Source organism: Tasmannia lanceolata, unplaced genomic scaffold, assembly GCF_043159265.1.
Source record: "Tasmannia lanceolata isolate RefF3 unplaced genomic scaffold, GAP_Taslan_0.1 ptg000016l, whole genome shotgun sequence".
In the NCBI taxonomy this organism is placed as follows: domain Eukaryota; kingdom Viridiplantae; phylum Streptophyta; class Magnoliopsida; order Canellales; family Winteraceae; genus Tasmannia; species Tasmannia lanceolata.
In genome coordinates this window covers 10,375,957-10,398,226 of record NW_027518693.1, presented here as the reverse complement: position 1 = coordinate 10,398,226, position 22,270 = coordinate 10,375,957, and the positions used below count along the sequence as shown (strand labels likewise).

General features: G+C 37.6%; 1 protein-coding gene and 1 long non-coding RNA gene across 2 annotated transcripts in view; one reads left to right on the top strand and one right to left on the bottom strand.

The window, feature by feature from the left end:
* The first annotated feature begins 3,313 nt into the window (after positions 1 to 3,313).
* On the top strand, positions 3,314 to 4,311 carry LOC143847827 (uncharacterized). Its single transcript, XR_013235237.1, has 2 exons — positions 3,314 to 3,755; positions 3,929 to 4,311. It is a non-coding gene; the product is annotated as an uncharacterized LOC143847827 (long non-coding RNA).
* ISA3 (isoamylase 3) overlaps positions 4,196 to 22,270 on the bottom strand; it is a 40,278-nt gene continuing 22,203 nt past the window's right edge. Inside the window, exons 14-24 of the mRNA XM_077356608.1 lie at positions 20,124 to 20,224; positions 19,269 to 19,320; positions 17,500 to 17,562; positions 14,907 to 14,996; positions 14,751 to 14,823; positions 12,308 to 12,387; positions 9,580 to 9,684; positions 9,402 to 9,500; positions 7,414 to 7,475; positions 7,129 to 7,237; positions 4,196 to 4,600 (exon numbers count right to left, since the gene is read on the bottom strand). Of these exons, the coding sequence (XP_077212723.1) occupies positions 4,481 to 4,600; positions 7,129 to 7,237; positions 7,414 to 7,475; positions 9,402 to 9,500; positions 9,580 to 9,684; positions 12,308 to 12,387; positions 14,751 to 14,823; positions 14,907 to 14,996; positions 17,500 to 17,562; positions 19,269 to 19,320; positions 20,124 to 20,224 (954 nt within the window). The 3' untranslated portion in view covers positions 4,196 to 4,480. The remainder of the gene's footprint in view (positions 4,601 to 7,128; positions 7,238 to 7,413; positions 7,476 to 9,401; positions 9,501 to 9,579; positions 9,685 to 12,307; positions 12,388 to 14,750; positions 14,824 to 14,906; positions 14,997 to 17,499; positions 17,563 to 19,268; positions 19,321 to 20,123; positions 20,225 to 22,270) is intronic.

Below are 22,270 nucleotides of genomic sequence, written 5' to 3'. Positions count from 1 at the left end.
GCCATTTTGCTTCTTACTTCTCTTCCTGATTTGTATGACAACCTGGTGACGACTTTGTTGTATGGTAAGGATACAATAACATTACTGGAATTCACGGCGTCACTCTTATCGAATGAGATGCGAAAGAAACCTATTCTTGGTGGAAGTGAAGAGCATGGGTTAGTTGTTCATGGTGGGAATAAAAAAGGAAGGTCTTCTGACAGGGGATCGGGGAAAGGCAGGTCAAGATCCAGGGTTGGCGGAAAAGGCGTACAATATTAGCGTTGCAAGGAATATGACCACATCAAGCGGGATTGTCCAAAGCGAGATGACCAGGTGGACAATAGTTCTACGAATGCTGTGGTGGCGGGTGAACAGAGCGAAGTGTTTGGAGACGTTCTCACATTCTCCTCAAGTAATCACACTTCTCATGATGAGTGGATTTTAGATTCATGGTACTCTGTTCATGTATGCTCCATGAGGGAATATTTTGATACGTTCCAAGAGACAAGCACAAGTGGTGTCCTTGGGTGACAAGTCTACTTGTGACGTTACGGGAGTTGGGACGATAAAGATCAAAATGTTTGATGGAGCGGTTCATACTTTGGGTGGTGTGGCGTATGTCCCAAAGATACGGAAGAATCTAGTATCTATTGGCCGGTTGGACTCTAGGGGTTGTAAGATTTCAGCTGTAGGTGGATCCATAAAAATCACACACGACTGTATGGTTTTGATGAAATGAGGGAAGTGTGGCAGACTGTATCGTCTGGTCAGGAACACGGTGACTAGTGTTCCTAAGATCTCGATGGTTAGTTGGAAACGGAGTGGTAACGCGTGCACGCGTAGGGTCTTTCGCAATTGGTTCAAAGATAGGTTTCCAGGTTTCAGACGATGGTGAGAGGATGATCGTACCTGCGTTGGGGAGGATGGATCGAGATCCCTCTCCAAAGTTGACTGGGTGAGTCAACGGATTGGCAGCTACACAGGTGCACTGGCCGTGTTGATCGAATCGGAAGGAGTCAGAACCGGGATGATTCGAGGGTGTGTAGCTGGTACTTCAGAAGGCCAATGGTGGTTTGCGGTGATTGTAGACCGGTGGCGACATCAACGGAAAATCTTCAGGTGGCTGGGAAATAAGGCAAGGTGGAGATTGTTGGAAAGTTGCCTTATTTCCCACCCACGTGAGTTGTCTTGGGTGGGAAGACAAAGGGAAATTAAGGAACATGTTATTTTGTTTCTTAATATTTGTTAGGTTTTGGAAAACCCACAATAGACATGCTCTTTGAATGTCAATAGTAGGATTGCGGCAAGAGTGTGGGAGTTCTCTTGGGGAGAGGTGTGTCAGCTGCCTCTTGAGAAAGACGAGAGAGAGAGAGAGAGAGAGAGAGAGAGAGAGAGAGAGGGGAAGAAGAAAGTGGGGTTTTTTTTCTTGGGATCCTCTTGGATTTCTTGTTGGGATTTTCTCTTGGGTTATTTTCTTGTGAGATCTTGGGTGAAGAAGCAAGGAAATGGTTGCGGATTTGTGGGTTTGTGATTAATTCCTTCCAAAAAGTTGCATAAAACTCCTTCCTATTTGGATGATCTTAATCATTCATTCAATGGTTCTCCAGAGGGAGGGTTCCACTTCTTGGGACCCCGGGTAGAACTCATCCTTAAAAGCTTGCGATTAAGTGGAGGCGTCCAAGTCCTTATATGCCCTTCTACATCCATTTCCACATCCATACCCTTTTTCGATGTGAACGGAAGCCCCAACCTCGATATCTATCATTTTTTGAAGTTTGTAACCATGTGTCACCCACACGGACTAAGGGTGTTATGATCTGGTAATGTTTATGGCCATCAACAACTTGATATGTTTTTTCTATTTAACAGCTCAAAAGTTTCAATGTTTGAAAAGGACTGCTTCAACAGCGTGGGAGAAGAATGCTTCAATAGGGAGTGACCTCAATGTAATACTGAGGCACGTTGCAGTGGGTCCCACCTTGATCTGAGCCATCATCTGAGAGGCCATGCATTGGATCCCTACGACCCAAAATACACATTATATACTGGACATTGCATTATATTACAAATGCGGTGGCGCACTATTGGAGCGTTCCCTAGCAAGGCAAGAGGTCTCACTAGTATTCAAAATTATACGAGTCGGATCGAAATCATACATAGTTGGTTCATTTTATACCGCGGATAATTATTATACTTAGGGGTAGTTAAAATGACCGCCGGTAAAAAATCAACTTTCTTTGCATAATTAGATTTGTTGACCTCAGAGATGGTTTCAAGTTCAACGGTTAGAAACAACAAAGCAACTTCCATTTTAAATCTATTTCTTTCCATTTTCACACCGTCTCTTGTCTCTCCACGCGTAGTGTGGTCTCTCTTTTCTTCTCTCCTCTCTCTCTCTCCGAGGACTCTTTCTATTCTAAGAAAATAACGCTCTTTTCCCTCTATAAATTTCCTCATCTCCACCCCTATACTCATCATTATCTCTCTCTCTCTCTCTAAGAATCCCTAAACGCCTCTCCCTCTCTACAGAAAAAAGAAGATGGTTTTTTCAAGCAGGACCTTCCTTGCAATCCTAATGATGGTGGGATTGTTCACAGGATCCGTTCTTGCACAGTCTCCCAGTGCTGCTCCTGCCATGGCTCCAACATTGGCGCCACATCCGGTGGCTCATTCACCCATCTCTCCGGCACCGGCCACTACTCCTATTGCTTCGCCACCGAAAGCCTCAGCTCATGTCCCTTCATCATCAACACCCACCTCTCCTGCTCCTGCTCCTTCCTCACCATCTCCATCCATCGCTATGCCACCATCTTCTGATTCTCCGGCTGGAACTCCCTCTGCCGCCGCTCTACTCACCTTCAGCCGAGTCGTAGTCGCCGGATCCGGCATCCTGGCTGCCATGCTCTTGCTTTAAATCCTCACCGTCCGATTTCAACCACTATCCTCCAATTGATCTTGGATGGTTTTTGCTACTTGATTTCTTTTATTTGTTTATAATAACATCTTATAGAGAGACTGAGAGAGACGTGTTTGATTTTTACCCATTATTATTGTAACTTGATTTATTTATTCATTGGAATATATATATATTGGTTTATTTTTCCGGAAATTCCACTTTTTTATTCTTTTTGTTGTCTCTTGAACACCGTATTGATTTTGGAAGAGTTAAAGTTGGTAAATAAACCGACATATCACATGGGATCAACATTGAGCCACATGGGGACATGTGTCTGCAATCTACACCCCCCCCTTTTTTTTTTTGAATGGTAATCTACAGCTTTCACTATAACCTAGGGCGAAACAGGAAAATCGCGATAAAATTAAAGGATGGAGGTCATGTTCTGGTTGGATTGCAAAGGCGTCAACCCTAACCCAACCTGAAATTAAATCCGGTTGGCTTTTCCCAACCCTAAACCAACCCAAACCAAGCAAATGCCAACCCAATCCGATCCAAAATCGGTTTGAACACGTCTGGGTTCAGGTTGAGCCCGACCCAAGTTGCACCCCTAATTGCCAATTATCTCAACCTTCATCGGATGATTCTAGACCTTTGATCAAGTGGGGAAACCCTGAAATGGGCAGTAAGATCAACGGCCCCTGTATCATGAACCACTTTTTCCACGTGGATCATGGTCGTTTTTGTTCTTTAAGACAAAGATCTTCTTCTTCAGTTGATCACATATAAAATCCTCAGAGTGTGAGGAATGGAAAATCAGTCGACCATCTCTTTCTTCGTTGCTCTTACACTAAGGAGGTTTGGTGCCGCATCCTATGTAAGTTAGGGATGCCCTGAGTCTTTTTCTCGTCTTTCTTGTTGATTTGCACTTCCCCTGGCCGTTGAAAGGCCTTCTTAAAATATCACCATTTCAAAAAACAAGTTTTTATCATGTGGGAGTGGAAATGCTAAGAAAGGGGCTGGACTAATCATTTCCTTCATTATTAATAGGTGTAAAATCCGATCCAATCGTGCACCCATCTATCCATATGATGACTGTCATAACCCAAAGATACACCAATCAGATGATCCTGACCACCCATTTGGAAGAAATCCGAAGATTGCAGATGGATAAATCCCTCCAATCGGACCCTCGGCAGCATCATATCAATATGACTTGTCGGCAAAATTATCAATGGAATCCCAACTAAGAATAGGGAGAGAAGGGACTGGCTTTATTGAATATTAGTTTCGAATATTAGTATTTTGCAAAGGCAGTAAGAGAAGGGACTGGCTTTATTGAATTACTTGGATGTATGAAAATGTTATCCGTGATTTGAAGCACTATGTATTGTACACTAGTTCCTCAGACAGAAAAATTAGAGGTTCTTAGATTTTATTTTTTTTTGTGTGTGTGATGATCTTACATTAGAGCCCCCCTGATTCCCAATATCCCTGTTGGGCAGCCTTTTTAGGGTTATGGTTGGCAAGATTTAGTCCTAGATGTGGCAAATTGGGGTCCTCCCAGCAAAAGCCTTCCTTTGGGCCAACTATCTCTGTTTGTTAATTTCGTGGTTTTGCTTCGAGAAGAATGGCAGAATATGGAGCAACATTATATATGCCTCCGGTAGCAAGGACACCCTTTGGTATGAAATCATTCGGAGAATCAAGTTTAGTGTCTGCCTGCAATTAAACAAACAGCACAATAGTTTTGTGAGCTTAATCCGAAGATAAGCACATAATTTAGTAGTAATGTTGCTTTAGGTAACACAAACTATCATAACCATTCCTATCTTAGGCCACAGATTCCATTAAGAAGAAATGCTAATTTGAATTTAGGAAGGCTACTTGACTTTGTGGTCTCATAATAATTCATGGAAAAATATTTTTACAAATCCTTATTTAATTCCATGTGCTTTATAGTTCCATAAGACTTTTCTTGGGAACCCATTTTACAAAACCTTATTTTCATGTACTGAAAGCTAAGCTTCACCAAAATTAAGTTGCACATGTTGAGCTTATCACATATGACGAGAAAATGGTCAGACTTGTGAAGGGTCAGTGCCTAATTAGTTAATGATGATGAATTTTTTGGAGAGATGGGAGAAGATAAACAGACACGCACAAAAGCTCACATGATCTCTCTTGTTCGCAGTGAGTAGAGGAAGAAAGACTGGGTTAGAGAGATTGTAGGATTTTCATCATGAGAAGAAGAGAGAGGGTTGTGGTTAAGGTCAAAGGGGATTGTGTGGGATCTATTGTAATCCTTGTATTTTATTATTTTCTCATAGTAGAAGATCAATCTCGCCCCTGGACATAGGCGTTGTTTCTGAACCACATATCTGTGTTACTTGCATGTACTGCATTTCTTTGTATTTTCTTGTTTTATTTACTTTGGTGTGCAGGTGAATTTCGCTGTACAAATCTCAACATATTGGAGAAGGCAGAGGAAATGTCCCAGAAAGGGCCAAGTGTCGAAGTGAAAAAATAATGGTCATTCAAATTGAATAGTAATTTCCATGAGGAATTGTCCACTTCAAGTGATCCATATATTCTTTTAAGAATCTTTTCGAGATAGAATGGACAAGATTGTGTGTATGGGGGAAAAAACCTAGACATAGTGTTACAGTAAGAGACTTGGGAGAGAAGGTTAAAGTTCATATTGGACAGGTTGGGCTTGACTGAGACTACTACTCATGTGCTGAGACCCAAGAAGAGTTAAAAGGGTGTTATTGTCTCTTTGTGTAAATGTATGTATTTGGCACTAATCTCTGAATTGACAGTTTAGCGTGTAACATTTGACACTTTCAGTTATCAATAATATACATAGAGAGACTAAAGGGGTTGGCCTCGCTGTTCTCAATTGAATCATTTTGCTTGGTGCGTAGCTGAGATAATCTGGCAGTTATAATTTTGTAATCAAGTTTTCCAAAAATGTACCAAATACATACATTTCCAGTTTGTCAAAAAGAACCTAATTTACAAACATGTTAAGATCTCACATATAAAATGAAGAACCAATTGATGTAAATCTTAACCAAGGTGGTTTAGGATGGCTGAAGTTTATAGCAGATAAGTTGGGAATTGACATGTATTCGTGGACTAACTTGAGGGTGATGTTAAAGACACAACTCCTCAAAGGTACTATTCATTTTGTATTTGTAACTAGCACTGTATTAAGGCTAAAGTTTATAGCTGACACAAGTTGGGAATTGACACGTATTCATGGACTAACTTGACGGTGATGTTAAAGACACCACTCCTCAAGGGAATTATTCACTCTGTATTTGTAACCATTGTTTTAAATTTCGGCCGAAATCCGAAATTTCGGTTGGGTCTGAAATCTGACAATTTCGGATTTCGGCTGAAATTTGGTCATTTTGACCGAAATTTGAAAAAAAATAAAAATCGGACCGAAACCGAAATTTAAATCCATGTGTGTAACTAGCACTGTATCCATAAAGTAACTTATCATTAATATAAAGCCGGAAGCAAAGGGGTCATCCCGGACTATTTCCTTTCAAATCTTCTTGGTGATTGTGATTCACATGTAATCTATATTTAACTACAGGAAACAATAGAATGATGGGAGGAATGATATTTACAAAATGACAGAAGTGATGCAATGATTTGGGTGAAAGGAAAGGAAATATAACGTATTGAAAAAAATTTGATGAGATATAAATTAATATGATGAGAGCAAAAAAAAAAGGTGAGAGAAGAAAAATGAATGAAGACAGGTGATGGATGGAGAAAAAACAGAATGGCAGAGTAATATGGATATGATCTAGAGAGGTGAAATGAAAAAGGAAAGCTCCAATGGAAGCAAATTTTAGGTTCTGTCAAAGAGATCTGAACGAGTTCCTAAATATGGGTGGGTGTTATTTAATCCCCTGGTTTGAAAATGTGATTTCACGTACAGGAGAACTGTATCAATAGTATGCAATGGATGAACTGTGAGCTTAAAGATTTTTTTGTGTAGCAATGCATAAAAGTTTTATCCGTTTTAAGGACCTTCACCACCAGCAAGAACACTGACTGTTGGTTATCTTTTGGGCTACAAATAGGAAAGTCCACAGTTTAGTTTTGCAGGGAAACTTTTTAAAGTGGTGAATTATGTAGAACACATGCAATCAATTTGTAAGAATCAGAATTACACTCTGGTGATGTAAAATATTTAGTCAATGAGTTAAAAATAGAAGAAACCATACCACTCGGTACCATTGCCTCTTATGTGGCGGTGAGGGTATTGCAGCTTTAACAAAATAATCATGTGAATTGAAAGCCAAGTATATGTCTCCAGAATTTCCACCATGAAGCCTACAAAATGAATCGTTCACCAATGATAAGCATGGTGAGAAGATTAATGTTTCTGCCCAATGAAAATTAGTTTGTCGTTGTCATTCAATTCAGGATGAGAAGTGGAAAACCAAAAATAATGTGTTACAAGAATTTTCAGTCCAAAATTTAATCAATAAGAAGAAGGGTTTCCTTACGTAAATGCAAGGAATTTGCTCTCATAGTTGTCCCACTTATCCTCATGCCAAGTGATATCATTCTGCATGGATAGTTGAATAAGATTTTTCGACAAGCAATAGATGAATCAATGTTACAAAATATAAGTCTAAAACAGAGTGATAATACATTGGAAACAAAAAGACCTGTAGATAAAAGGCAATGCAGGACCTATCTTGCTTGACAGGTTAGCCCTTTAGAAGGGGGATCACTGATATTGCACAAGATGGCAAAAGTACCTCTTTGTGTCAAGAAATATTATGAGCAACCTATCTATTTATGGGAACTTAACAAATTATAAAGAAACATGTGAATTGGTTTTTTCTCAATTTTTCAACATTTTCAAGATTATTGTACGTTTTAGAAAGAAATAAAAGGGACTTTTGGTGATTCTTCTAGCAGACGAAACAAATGAACATGACGGAATGCTCCAAATAATGGTTCCCAAACATGCCCTTGGGCTTTCAAGCATCTTATGGGATTCAGACCAAACTTTTAGAATGTTTAGATCAATTGTCAATAAGGTTATCCAGTGTATCTTGAGAAGGTTGATATAGATGTACGGTTGACTAAACTTATTCAAATTTGCAGTATGCGTGTAGTAATTCAGTGTCATGGCACGTGTTCTTACTGCCAGAAGCCAAGTTTCTCAGCTGGTATGTCTGGTTATAGGGACATATCCATGATTGACTTGCAACTACTAGAAGGAGCCAGGACATATGATCACAGATTTTACAAGCTACAATTTCCAAGTTCTCACCAGAAGTCAGAGATGGCTCACTCCGCCGAGACCCCACCAACTACATTTGAAACACATGCCACCATTTAAACTTTGCAAGGCCATATCTATGTTTCCCATTAACAACAAACGGCCATCTACTGTAGAAATCAGATTTTAATTGTACTGCTGAATTTAACTGAACCAACAAAACTCTCATCACTGTTGCTTTAGTATGGGAATCTGTGTTAAATTCCTAACTTTGTAAACTTTGGAAGGAAAAGATATTGAGGATTTTTCAAAGTGACACTCGGAATTCTCAAGTTATGATGGGCATTTGTACCAATGGATTCCAAAGTTATGATGCAGGAATTTTCAGGCAGTCTTCTTGCATTAATCGATGCAATAGAGGCCAATAGAAGGTACGAAGGAAGGGTCTCATGTTGGTTTTAACGTACTCTTTGGTTACCAAGGGAGGTGCCCTTAATGTCATTAGATAGTCTAAGAGAGCTGCCTCAATTCACTTTTTTGGTTCGACCTGTAATAGACATTCAAGAAAGAGAGATGTCTTCCAACCAACCACTCTATGAAAACCTAACTTTATAGCCACTAGAAACAAGTTAACCAGACAAATAAGAAAATGAACAAAAAGCAAGTGCCAGCACTTGTATTGTGTAAACAGGAAAGCAGCCACTGTAAAGAAGAATTGCTGGCTTCAAGCAATTTAATATTCCTCAACATTGCAGAGTGAAGTTAAAGTAGAAACTTTGATTACTAATTCTAACTAAGCAATATTGAAAAAAAAAAAAATTCTAACTAAGAAAAAATGACACAGATTAACTTCCAACATGATCAGGCTGAGTCCATGATGCGTCTAGATAGATTGCACATCATCAACCTTTCCTCAATATATATTCATGTGCTCCACTAGATGACAAAAGCATCGAAGAACTTGCCGAAATTTGTATTTCTTGTTCATATAGAGAAATCAGTTGCCTGATCACGCGAAAACTAGGAAGTGGAAACATTAGATCAATGACGCTTATCAAAGGATAAAATACAATTCTACACAGTTTTAAGTACTTCCGGCAACTATAAAACAGGAAAACTATTTTTTTTAATTCTTTTTTTTTTAAAGCTCAGGGTGATCGTGGGAAGTGATTTTTTTAAAGCTCGGGGTGATCGTGGGAAGTGACTGATGAAAGATGTATACTGCATGAATCCTATTAGTAAGAAACTAATGAGATTTACCTTGTCAAAAAATTTATCACGCCCCAATATAGGATGCTTGTGGCGAAACTTTATTGTCTCCGAGAAAAATCTAAATTGATTACTTTTCTTTGCCTCCAACTGCACTTAAAGGATTAGCTTGTCTAATTTTTTTCATGAAATGAGTTTCAGGAATGAAAAAAGCAACATATAATTTTACCTGTCCCCATTGGAAATGGTTAATAGCAGTGTCAAGCCCATAGCTGTTGTTGTTTCCAAAGCGGGTATGGCCATACTCATCTCCCATTAGCATCATTGGTGTTCCCTATTTAGAAGTACGCACAAGCACTTAGCAAATAACTAAGTACTTTAAAAGGGCTAGTTATTTAATCAAAACTCCATGGTCAACCAATCCTGAACATTCAAATTTCTGAATAAAAGAATATGTTCCTGAGAATCTTGTAAATGGTAGTAGGTGCAGCAATTTAAGAAAGAGCAATGAATCTTTAGACAACCAGAATCTTAAGGCTTGATGATGTATGTTTAAACGATATCTATTTTCCTTATATAATCAAGGTCATCAAAAAAACATTCTAAAGTTATCCATAACTGATAGGCAGATAGCTGAATTGCTGATTTTCTTTACCAAATAGCATATTCACTTGGACAACCTCCCAAGACACGCTATATTGTGTAGATAAGAGCATTCCTCTCATCAAAATGAGAAAAAGAGTCCCCGTTTGAATCACAGTGCATGCTACGAACAAATGAGAATATTGGGATACCATCTTTCATTTTGAATTATGTGGTTCTCACACAGTTCTAATGTTTTACTGCTAAACGATGGAATAGAGCTTTTGGTTAGGTCTCCACACATATATTTCTTCTTAGAACTTACTAAAATCCCTCAAGGAGCTTAGCAAATTGATGCAGTCTCCTTATTCCCCTCTCCGAGGCATGGTACCAGAGGCTAAAGCCGAATGATCAGTGACGAGTAGTATACTGTTGCAAAAAGCATGATGAGGGCCACATCTGGACATGGCCGACCAAGTGGAAGAGGAGGTGTTGCATGAGCTTGGACACCCTCAGGCCCATAGGAGATCTCGGCTAGACTCAAGGAAAAGGCAACTAGGGACATGGAAAGGGCGGCTAAGGAAATGGCCCACATGTAAGAGGAATGGAATCACTTGTAATAATTAGTTGTAGTAGGATGCATTTGTACTAGGGGCATTCTTGTAATATAAGTGATGTAGTGAGGCCTGTTGTATTTGAGAGAGAATTAGACTTGGAGGCCTCCTATAAGTAGGATTTTTTTTAGTTGTAGGACTTTTGGCTCTCTGCTCATTTACTGTCAATGACAGCAATTTACTGTTTTTTTTTATGTAAACAGCAATTTACAGTTTTTGAGCTATTTTTGAACTGTTTTGAGCAATTCCTTTCATTCTATTACTGTTTTGCATTGTGTTCTAGCTTGTATTTTGATTTGATCTAGTAGTTCAGAAGTAGATTTACACAAGATCAACAACCAATTTGGTATCAGAACCAGATCTGATCGAAATTCTCATTTCGACACAATCCGAATTGTAATTTTCATTCGATTTCCAGCTATGATCATGTGATCTGAATTTTGGACGATTTTGGACTGATTCTATTACATTGCTACTAGAATTGTCCTGAGAAATTTCCAAATTACTACACGAATTTAGGTTTCTCCATTTCTGCCAGTTTCTTATCCAACTTTCTTCAATTTCGACTTGAATTCGAAAATTTGCATTGATTCTTATTGTTTTCTTCTAGATTCATTGACTTTTCATAATTTCTCCACGAATTGCATTTTTCGAAAGGCTTATATTAAAAAAAATTGCCGCCTAAGTCAATTTTTCTGGCAATTTCATTTTCTCCTAGTATTCTTTGAAAAGTCAACTTGCAATCTCTTCGTTTCCTAATTTCTATTTCTTTTATTGTAATTTGACTAGAAATTCTCTTAAAATTTGGTAATTGGCAAGCAAATTTGAGTTACACATAGTTGCCAGGATTGTCAAATCTCCTTGTGAACGTGTTTTCCACCAATTCGATCAGGACAAATTCACTTCCCATTGTTTTCTTTCAGTAATTTCTATTTCATTCTGAATGTTTACCATCATTTGAGCTTAGCCTCCACGAAATTTACTTTTCCCACCTCAATTTCCATTCATTTTATATCCCACCTGATTGTTTTCAAAAGTTAAAGGCTATCTCTGCGAAATTTCCTTGTATTTTCCTCTCCAGGCAAGCTTTGAACTGTTGAAGTGAACCCAGCTCCCTTTGACAGTTTGAACTATCAGTGCTGTTCATTCTAGAACATTGGAGACACGGTTACTATTCCATATTTATGATTTCTGAGCTGCAACTAAAAAATTCCACAAGTCTGCTGGATCGCTGTTCCTTATCACTTTCAGGGGGGATATTTCTTGTTGCAACCTATTTGAGAGCAATAATCTAGTCAGATTCAGATTTTGCGGAGTTTGGCCTCCTGGAGAAGCCAGGGGTATATATCGAACACATATTAGCCAATTATAATCAAGAATGAGATATTTAAAAATATTTGAACAGAAGAAGCTAGGATCAATACCATATCAAATTTTGAAATAACAAAGAATGGGATATAATCAAACCGAAGGAGATAAGGGTCTACTACGATCTCAATATTTCAAGAAAAGAGAAGATTTTCCTTTACTAGTTTAAAACAACACATATTTATGACCTAGGTAGCATATAAAATGGCAAGACTACACTTCCACCATTACTCAATAGCAACTTAAGGGGCATACAACATGGAATGATGTGATCAAGTGCCATATAGTTTGCTGCAGGCTTATTCTGAGCAACCTAAACATTTTAAATCTCTTGTATGATACTCCTAAGAAAGTAATGATAAGCTACTAAAACTAAACCTGGAAAAAAGTTACCTGGGAGATCATTAGAGCCAAATGAAAGTTTTTCATTTGTCGTGAGCGTAGAGATCTAATATTAGGATCAGTAGTTTCACCTGTATAGAACATGCACAATGAAATGAGTATGATTTGTTGAGATATAAAACAATATGATAAGGGTAAAGGCACACACGCACGCATATCTAAAGATGGAGTGTCAAATAGACTTTTGATCATAGTGCAAAACAGAATTCAATCCATCGAGAAAATAAGAAAAACTCAGCAAAATAAGTTTAAAATAAATAAAAGACTAATGCATTTTTTTTTATGACATAGGGTATCCCCACCCCAATTTTTAGGGCGGGACTATTCCCTACGGCTGCGCACAGTCACCCGTAAACCACGCGCATCGAGTAAGCCCGGGGTATTCGAACTCGCATCAATGTGGAGCATACCCATGACTTTAAGCGAAAGAGCCACACCCGTACAGGTTAGAGACTAATGAAGTTATGTGTGAAAAATATTGCAACAGTGAAGTGTGGAAATAGAGCATCTTTCAATCATATCCTTTATATACTGACATCGTTTTTTTATTTATTTTTTGTTGTGGGTTCTGCCTTCTATCAATTGATCGAAGTAGTTAACAATAAAAAATAGAACTACCTTGCTTTCACTAAACCCAGAAATTTAAGTTCTCTAAAATTTCAGAGTTAGAAATTATATCATCTTCTTGTAATTATTTGACTGTAAATCAAATCTCTATTTCTTTGTTTCTTTACAGATGAAATGAATTTAGATTTCCCACTCTTAAATATTACTATCAAATGAATCAAGCAGCAAAGCTTACTCAAATTGACAACCCAAACCATTTATTTAGTACTCTCCATCATATATAGGTTGTGGTACAAAAATTTCTTGAAAAGATGATTTTATTCATCTGATCTAATTGGTATAAAATGGACAGTTCATAAAAGTTATACATTTACGTCGATATGTGATCACTGGAACATTAGAAACAAATACCTTCCTCAGTTCAACCTGCACATTGGAACATCGACAAGTGATTCAAAGAATGTCACGAAAGTTATACATTGTTTGGCTGATTGCATCTCTTCCTCCTAAATTTCCCTATCAAATGTAAGCTAAAGCAAAGTAAGTAGATTACTTCGAGATGATTTATCCCGATGTGAGTTATCCCCTCGTATTTACCCTCACTAGAACAGACCCAAAGAAGAAAGAACCAACCATCTGTTTCAAGATCAAGTGAAGTGTTAAGGCTAAGTATAAAGCCATGGTCCATGGGGTTGGTAAGTTATTTTGGCTAAGGGTTCTTCTATATGATCTGGAAGTGAAGGGGGAAATGCTAATGCTTTATGCGACAATAAAACTGAGATTAACAGAGCGCATAATCTGGTTTATCATGATTGTACCAAACTCATTGAGGCTAAAAGGTTTTTGGAGAGAGAGAGAGAGAGAGAGAGAGAGAGAGAGAGAGAGAGAGAGAGAGAGAGAGAGAGTTGCTTCTAAGGAGATCTGTTTTCCATTTGTGAAGATAGGAGATCAACTTGCACACGCCTTAACTAAAAGGATTGTCAAATCCAAATTTGAGTCTATCTTGTGCAAGCTGCACATGATCAATATTTATGCTGAGCTTGAGGGAAAGTGTTGATATGCTTAGCTTTATATGTTATTGATGGGTACTATCATTTATGGATGGCAATCTTGTAAGTTTGTCATGTTTGTTCATATATATAATAAGTCGTGGGGTTCAACTTTGAGACCCACAAACTCTCTTCCTTCTCTTCTCCTCCTTGCTTCTTTTCTCTTCCCCTCTTTTTTGATTTTTCACAGGGCTAAATAGCAACTATCTGCAAGATGGATGGGGGAAATGATCTGTCCTTTTTACATGCTTGAATAATGGAACAGAATATTTTCAACTACCCAATATAATGGAATTGTAGGGTGAAAATACAGACTATATTACTTGAAGTGGAGGAGATAGAGCATGAGTGGCAAAAAACTGAAGAAAAAAAATTCCTTATCACCCAACGCATTCAGCACTCGTGAGCTCTTGAAGCGAGTGACACCCAAAGTAGAAGAGTGCTAAATTATAATATAGACAAGACAAAAACTGATCTTTCCATATTATTCACCAGCAGAGCTCTTATGAAAAAAACTGACAAAATCTTGACTACAGCTGTTGAGGTAAGAAATTAGTTGCATAGAAAGCGCATGAATTCTCTGGAGAACAAATGAAAACATGGCAGAATTGTAAAACATTCAGAAAGAAAAAGTGCTTGGGAACAATTAGTAAAAGATACCTTAATTTAGAAGCTTATGTAGCTTTAATCTAAACATTAAACAAATGATCATTAACATTAGAATAAATCATATAGGAGTCACTCCAGCCATCCAAATAATTGTCACATGCAAACCAAAGCCTGGAACAGACACAAGAAAAGTAGGGACATAGAGATACCTTCATAACCACAGTTCCAACTAAAATTGTCATTACATCCATCTCGCCCACCTTCTCCATTGGCATCGTTGTGCTACACAGGCAACAATTGAGGGAAAAACTTGAGTCCCATAAACAATTTCTATTTAAAAATTAATCTTCAGATTGTGGGAATACCTTGAAATTGTAGGAAACCAGGTCATGCAATGTAAAGCCATCATGTGCAATGACAAAATTGATACTGTGAAATGGCTTGCGTTTGTTCACCTATCCAATAAGTTTTGATGTCAGGCAACATAATCACAATGATTCCCAATAACAATGACTTTGACAAAGTTAGACAGTCCAACTCTTTATATAGGGTTTGATGTGAAAGTTAGACAATGACTTTGACAAAATTAGACAGGTTCTTCTATGTGAAATATTCTTCACTTTTTGATTCCCGATACAATGACTTTGACAAAGTTAGACAGTACATAGTAGAAGCCACAGATATTTTGAAGGATTATGGGTTAAATGAACCCGTGGAACTTTAGGTTCAGTGGAAAAAGTGGTTAATTTATATGGCCTGAATTCGATTTTTTTTCGTAGGTAAGCTGGGATTGAACCTCCGACCTCACGGTTGAAGAACATAGTATTTACCCATATAGCTAGAGGCTTAACCCCACTTGACTTTGATTTTTATCACTGGCACACACGCACAGAGACAGAGACAGAGACACACACACACACAGAGACAGACACACACACACACACACACACTAGTAAAATACCCCGTGCGATGCACGGGCCGACAAAGAACTGTAAGGACCACATCATAGGTTGATCCAAACCGTCCATGTGATGGAACACAAGTTACACAACATCAATAGGTTGTGCCCGTAAAATCATTTCCATAGGCTGATCCTAGCCCTCCAATCTATAGAGGTTTCCATAATTAAAAAAGCATAAAGGAGGGGGGTAGGATTGAAATTATGTGGCTTTAATGGGTGCCTTTGTTAAAAAGCATAAAGGAGGGGGTAGGATTGAAAATATGTGGGTTGAATGGGTGCCTTTGTTAAAAAAAGTCAAAAAAAGTAATGTGTCATTCTCATAGAATTTTGGGAGAAATTCAAATCCTTTTCTCTTCTGATATATATATATATATATATATATATATATATATATATATATAGACCCTCCAACAATCCACCTCAAGTTATGCATGAGCCTCGGTCATTCCTAGCTTGTCTAATTGGAATTTAACATCTTAAGATATCTTCTTGATGTTTTGTAGTACATAAACTCATGATAATCTTGCCTATCACTTTCTTATAAAGGCCTACATAGGCCCACAAAGACCAAAAAGTCCCACAAGAACGTAGAAATAACGACAGGGGTATTAATACCTCACACCTTCTCTTTGTAAGAATTTACCTTACGTTTCAAGTGACTTAAGAGTAAAACAGTTATTCTCAATTAATTACTTAAAGTAGGGTTGTTTTGGGGCTGTAAAACTCTTTATAAGAAATTGGATGTGTAGAAGTTGTATAGCAAAGAACAATGTAATTAAACTTTGTATAGGGTTTGATGTTAAAGGGAGAAAGAGATACGAGAGGAATAATATGTTATGCAAAACTTTTTTGATTATTGTTTAGGGGAAATCATTTCCTTCTAAATTCTCCATGCAATGTGAAGCTTTTCCCCTAGTTCAGGCCTCATTTTACAGCCGGTTTATGTTCTTGTTTATTTTCTTTTGCATCTTTTCTTTGGATAGCATTTGTTGCATGTTGCATCAATTCAATGCTAGAAGATATTAAACAATTAAAAAGCAAACAATTATGAACATGCAGTAAATATAAAAGATTACTTGCTTGTGAAAGGATTAAAGTGTTGGTGCTTGAATGCAATGTTTACAAACAATTATCGGTCAAGAACTTGTCAAGGCATAGCCACAGTGACTAAGGTGAAGCAATAATTTACTAAGGAAAGTCGAAATTGTTTTTGGTTGCCCTTATGTCGCTGAAACAAAATGAATTAACCAGACTCAATTATTGGCCCGGTGAGTTTTTAAACATTTTTTGAATGTGATGATGATGTTTAAATTCTTCATAATCACAACTAAATCATGGAAAATAAAATTCAATATATATACATCAATGATGCTACAATTCATTCTATGATCTGTGGACACGGATTCATGTGTCAAGTGCCAACACGGATACAAGCTGCATGACACAACTCCACCTAAAAATCTGAAGAGGAGACACACCCGTACACGTACTTACATATAAAATTGCTGATTATTAATCGTAATTTGCAACAAAATATATATATTATTCATTTAACAAGCTAATAAATTCTATGATTAAACAACTATAAGTCTCAAAGAAACACGAGATAACAAAATAACAGTGCTTTCATCAATCTAATTTGGTTATCTTCAATCTTGAATATGCATCGAGAACGAGAGACCAACAGGATACAATGAATATAATATTGAAAGAGTATTTACTTTAGGTTAAGGAGAGGGAAGATAACAACAAAAATTAGTTCAAGAAGAGTTAATAATAAAATAGGTGTTAATGAAAAAAGAGGAGGTAAACACAATATTTGATAATAAATAGTATTTCAGTTGACACGGTACAATAACGTCTTGATGCGCCCGTTAAGTCTGACAGATCTAGCAGCACATTTATAAGTGTCGAAAGAAGACAATACACGTCGACACACGCGTCTACTATATATTCAAAGTGTCAGATAAATCATAGGTTTCAGTATATAATCTCACCTGGTAGAGATCAGAGGAACCAGCCACGCGAGTCGCAAAATTTCCTTTCATGCCTGAGTCACCCTGTAAAAATGAGCATGGATAAAAACAAAATTAATTACTGACTAATTTTGATAGTTATCAATCTAGATAAATTGAGTGATTATCAAGAGACCATAGTGCTTATATACATCAAGCAACTAGAGACTCCAAGTGAATTGACCATACCCAAATTAAAGAATATAAGTGAAAAATATCAACATAAATACACTACAAGATCAGAAATACCGTCGAATAGAGAAAATAAGAATAACAAAAGAAACACTAAGCTAGCTAGAACAATAGCTGAAGAATGAGAATAAAACAAACAATGAAAACCTCAATGAACAATGAAGTTCGATTATGCAAATAAATGTCACAAAGAAGAAAGAAGATAGATGCATGGTTTTAAATTTCAGCCAAAATATTTCGTTTCCGCCGAAATATACCAAAACGAAATTCACTTGGATTCAGAAAAATATGAGATTTCGGAAAAATACCGAAATCTCGAGATTAAGGAAGTGGCTGAACTGCCCTGTAGGAAGCAAATTTGCTCCTAAAAAATACTCCTATTTGCATAATTACCTAATAATTGGGAAAATGACTACAATACCCCTCACAAAACTTTATAACATATATTGTTAAACAATGTTTTATGACTTTTATGCTTTTCCACTAGCACAATAAGAATAGTAGCATATGAGTATGCATCCTTGGGAAAGAACAAAAATAATACAAAGAAGCTAGTAATTGTGCATCTCAAATTGGTACGCTAGCGTCGTGGAGAAATAGGAAATAAATTGTCACATGATCAAGTACAGAAGAGTGTGACAGCTTGAAAGTAGCAGTTGTTTACAAAATCAGGGACAAAAAAACCAGTACTTCTATGTTAAAAGATTTCTAAATCATATTCTCGCCTGACAAATTGCATGACATGCCCTACTAATAAATAGTGGCTCAAGCCCAACCATGATTACTTTTCTAAACAGCCAGAGTGGGGTCCCTGCGTATGGGTCTTCTATTGGTTTCAGATTCATTTAACTTTATTTTATTGTGCAAGGCATTGAGATTGACTGAATCTCAGGTTCTTTTCCTTTATCTTTCTTGTGTTATAGTTCAATAACATAGCACTGGCAAGTAGCTAGACTTTGTTGCACACACACACACACACGTTTATGCAGACCTGTAACTTTTTTCTCCTACAGTTTTGGATTTTCCTATTCATTATTGCTCCTCCTCCTCCTCCTCCTCCTCCTCCTCCTCCTCCTCCTCTCTTCCCCCCCCCCCCCCCCACCCCCCACCCCACCCCCCACCCCCCCCCCCCCCCCTCCCACCACACACACACCCACACAATGGAACTGTATCCTGAAGACTAAGTTATAAAGCTGTTTTGAAAAAACATAGATGGAGGAAAACTGTATTTCAGAAAGTCCAACCTCTCGAGTAAGTTATAGGCAATGTTTTAAGTTGGACACAAGGAAGCTTCTAAATAGACAAATGTAGATCTACAAGGCAAAGAACATGACAGATGGTTTGATCAGTTGTCAAATGATTAAGGGAATATGTGATTGATTACAAGAGACAATTTTATTACTGACAATTTGATTTGGCATAATTTTTCCATTTGAACACCTAATTGACATGAAGAAGCACTAGGATTGGACCTCAATACGATTCTGATCTATGTGAGCAATCTATGATTAAATTTCATTATAAATAACAAATAACACGATTAGTATCACTCGTATCACCTTTATGAATCTTCTAATATCATCACGGTATTTTCCGTTCCATTCAGCCCACCTACAACATAAAAAATTCAACAAGAAACAGCTGTGAGCAGATTTTTTTGTCTTTATAGTTAAATAAACACAAATATCTCAACTCTTTAGGACATAAAACACAAGCAATTGGAAATTGAAGACCTTCCATTCTACTAAAATCAGTCCAGGAGCATTGCCATCCTTCCTTTACCATTTCGGAATTCAACAAATAAAAGGAAATTGGGAATAGCATAAAGAAGAGAACAGATTATTACACAAGAAGAGAATCCATTGAAAAATAATATTCAGATATTGGCACTTAACCAAAGTAATTTTGGCTGGTGCAGACTGTTGAGTACTGTTAACTTACCAACTTCTCCAATAGCTTAAACTATTGGAGAAAGGCGTTATTTATCTTTTATACTTTAACACTCCCCCGTACGTGTGGCCCACTTGGAAAACACGTGGCACATGTGGTCCCACTTTGGGCTGACCATTGCATGTGAATTTTCGTTATCCGAGAAGTTTGAACTCAAGACCTTTGGCTCTGATACCATGTTAACTTACCAACTTCTCCAATAGCTTAAGCTGTTGGAGAAAGGTGTTATTTATCTTTTATACTTTAACAAGTTCATTTTCGAGATGATTTAGCATGGCATGAAATGTTGGAGTTGTAAATTTGTCCTTTTTCTTCTTCTCTTTCTTTTTTCCCATTTCCTTTTTATTTTTTGTCTTTTCTCTTGTATTGGCCTGATTGATTTTCCTTTTCTCCAGTGAATCAATGGTTTAAAATAAGAAAAAAATAGTAATCAGAAAATATATAACAAGCTAAAGGAAGAATACCTATCCCAGTTTGGAAATCTTCCCACCAGATAAAGTCCTCCACAGTCCCAAGGTTCTGCAATAATTTTGCATCTCGAGAGAGCAGGATCTTTGGCAATTGCCTGTTTCATCAAATCACGGTAAAATAGATGTCAAGGACGGATTAATCAAGATGTCACTGATTAGAAACATATTAGGATCTCGGAATCAATTTATCATGCATTCTCTAATATTTCCAAAACAACTCAAGTTATAATCCATCACTGACACAATTACTAAAAGCACATCAATTTTTTTGAACTAGTGATTTTATTAAGTATGAAATGGCTACAAGGGAACAGGAGAAAAGAATACAGAAAGAAAGAAGGAAACAGAAAAAAATCTCCATGCAGAACACCCACAGTTGTTTGGGTATTAGTTGTTTGTTACATCTATTGATGATTTCTCTTGCGCGACATGGGTATATCTGATGCATGGAAAGAGTGAAGTTTTATCTTGTTTTAAGATTTATTCACAATGTGATTTTTACTCAATTCAACACGAAATTCAAAGTACTCATGGTATTGCTGATCATAGTGATTATGGTATTGTTCGCTAGACGACCTGTGTAGACACTCAACAAAATGGAGTTGTGGAAAGAAGAAACACCTTGGAGGTAGTGAGATCCTTATGTTTACCATGAAAAATCTACAGTCTTACTAGGGGGATGCAGTCCTTTCTGCTGCCTGCCTAATTAACTGGATGTCATCTCTCGAGTGCTGGGATTCAAAGCTCCCTTCGAAGTTTTATCAGTTGCTTCCTGACTTTTCTCCTTGTAACCTCGAGTGTTTTGGCAACATCTGTTTTCTCTACACACAAGGGAGATCCAAAGGGAAACTTGATGCCAAGGCCTTGAAGTTCGTTTTCTTGGGATACTGAATGACAATAAGGGATACAAATATTATCATCCTCCAACTATGAAGAATTTTTTGACATTGGATGTCACATTTTTTAATCCATAGCCTATTTTTCTGCCTTGAATACACCTCTTCAGAGGGAGAGTGGTAGTGAAGGAGAAGAGCTGTCCTCTCTACCTAGTGCTGCAGTTTGAGTCTGTGCCGCGATAAGAGGAATCAAATGAAAAGGGGGAAGGTCAAGCGAGAAACAAGGAATTATAGGTGTATTCCAGAAGGCAGAAGTTCGATCATTGCATCTGCTCACAATCCCTACCAGTTGGACTCATCAAGTTCAGATAATGACTTAAACCCCACATCTTTGTCTTCCACTCCTGATATTAATGACTCTGATCTCCCTATTGGTGTCCGTAACGGAGCTAGCTCTTGCACCCGACAACCCATCTCTAACTTTGTGTCCTATCATTTGCTCTCACCTTCATAACATGCATTTTTATCCTCTTTGTCTTCCTTGAAAATTCTTCTGGGTTGGAAGGATGGAATAGAAAAACCTGACTGAAAGGCAGTCACTGTAGAGGAGACGAGAGCCAATGGGAGTTGGTAACTCTTCTAAAAGAAAATAAGACTCTTGGATGCAAATGGGTATTCACCGTGAAACAAAATGCTGATGGCTCAGTGGAAAGTTAAAAGGCAAGGCTAGTAGCTGAAGGCTTCACTCAGACTTACGATATTGATTATCAGGAAACTTTTGCCCCAATAGCTATGTTGAATTCTATTCAAGTTCTTACCTTAGCAACAATTTTGGGATGTCCACTTCTGTAATTCAACATAAAAAATGATTTTCTTCATGGGTACATGAGAAAGTTTACAGGGATGTTCCTCCAGGATTCTCTTCTCCATCTACAAAATGCAAGGAGTGCAGGTTGATGAAGGTCATAGATGGTTCAAAGCAGTCACCAAGGACATAGTTTGAGAGATTTCACAGGACCATGCTGTAGTTTGGATACAAGCAAATCCAAGTTGACCATACCCACTTCATAAAGGACTCTCAGACTAAGATTATTGCTCATATTCTTTGTGTAGATGATATGCTGATGACTGAGAACAACCCTAAAAAGATGCAAAATTTCAAGGTTCATTTAGCCAAGGAGTTTAAGGAACCAGAAAACCTGAAATACTTGGACTTGAAGTGGCAATGTCAGAAAAAGGCATTTTTGTGTCACAGAGGTAATACTTTCATGATCTCCTTTAAGACACGTGAATGCTTGGATTAGA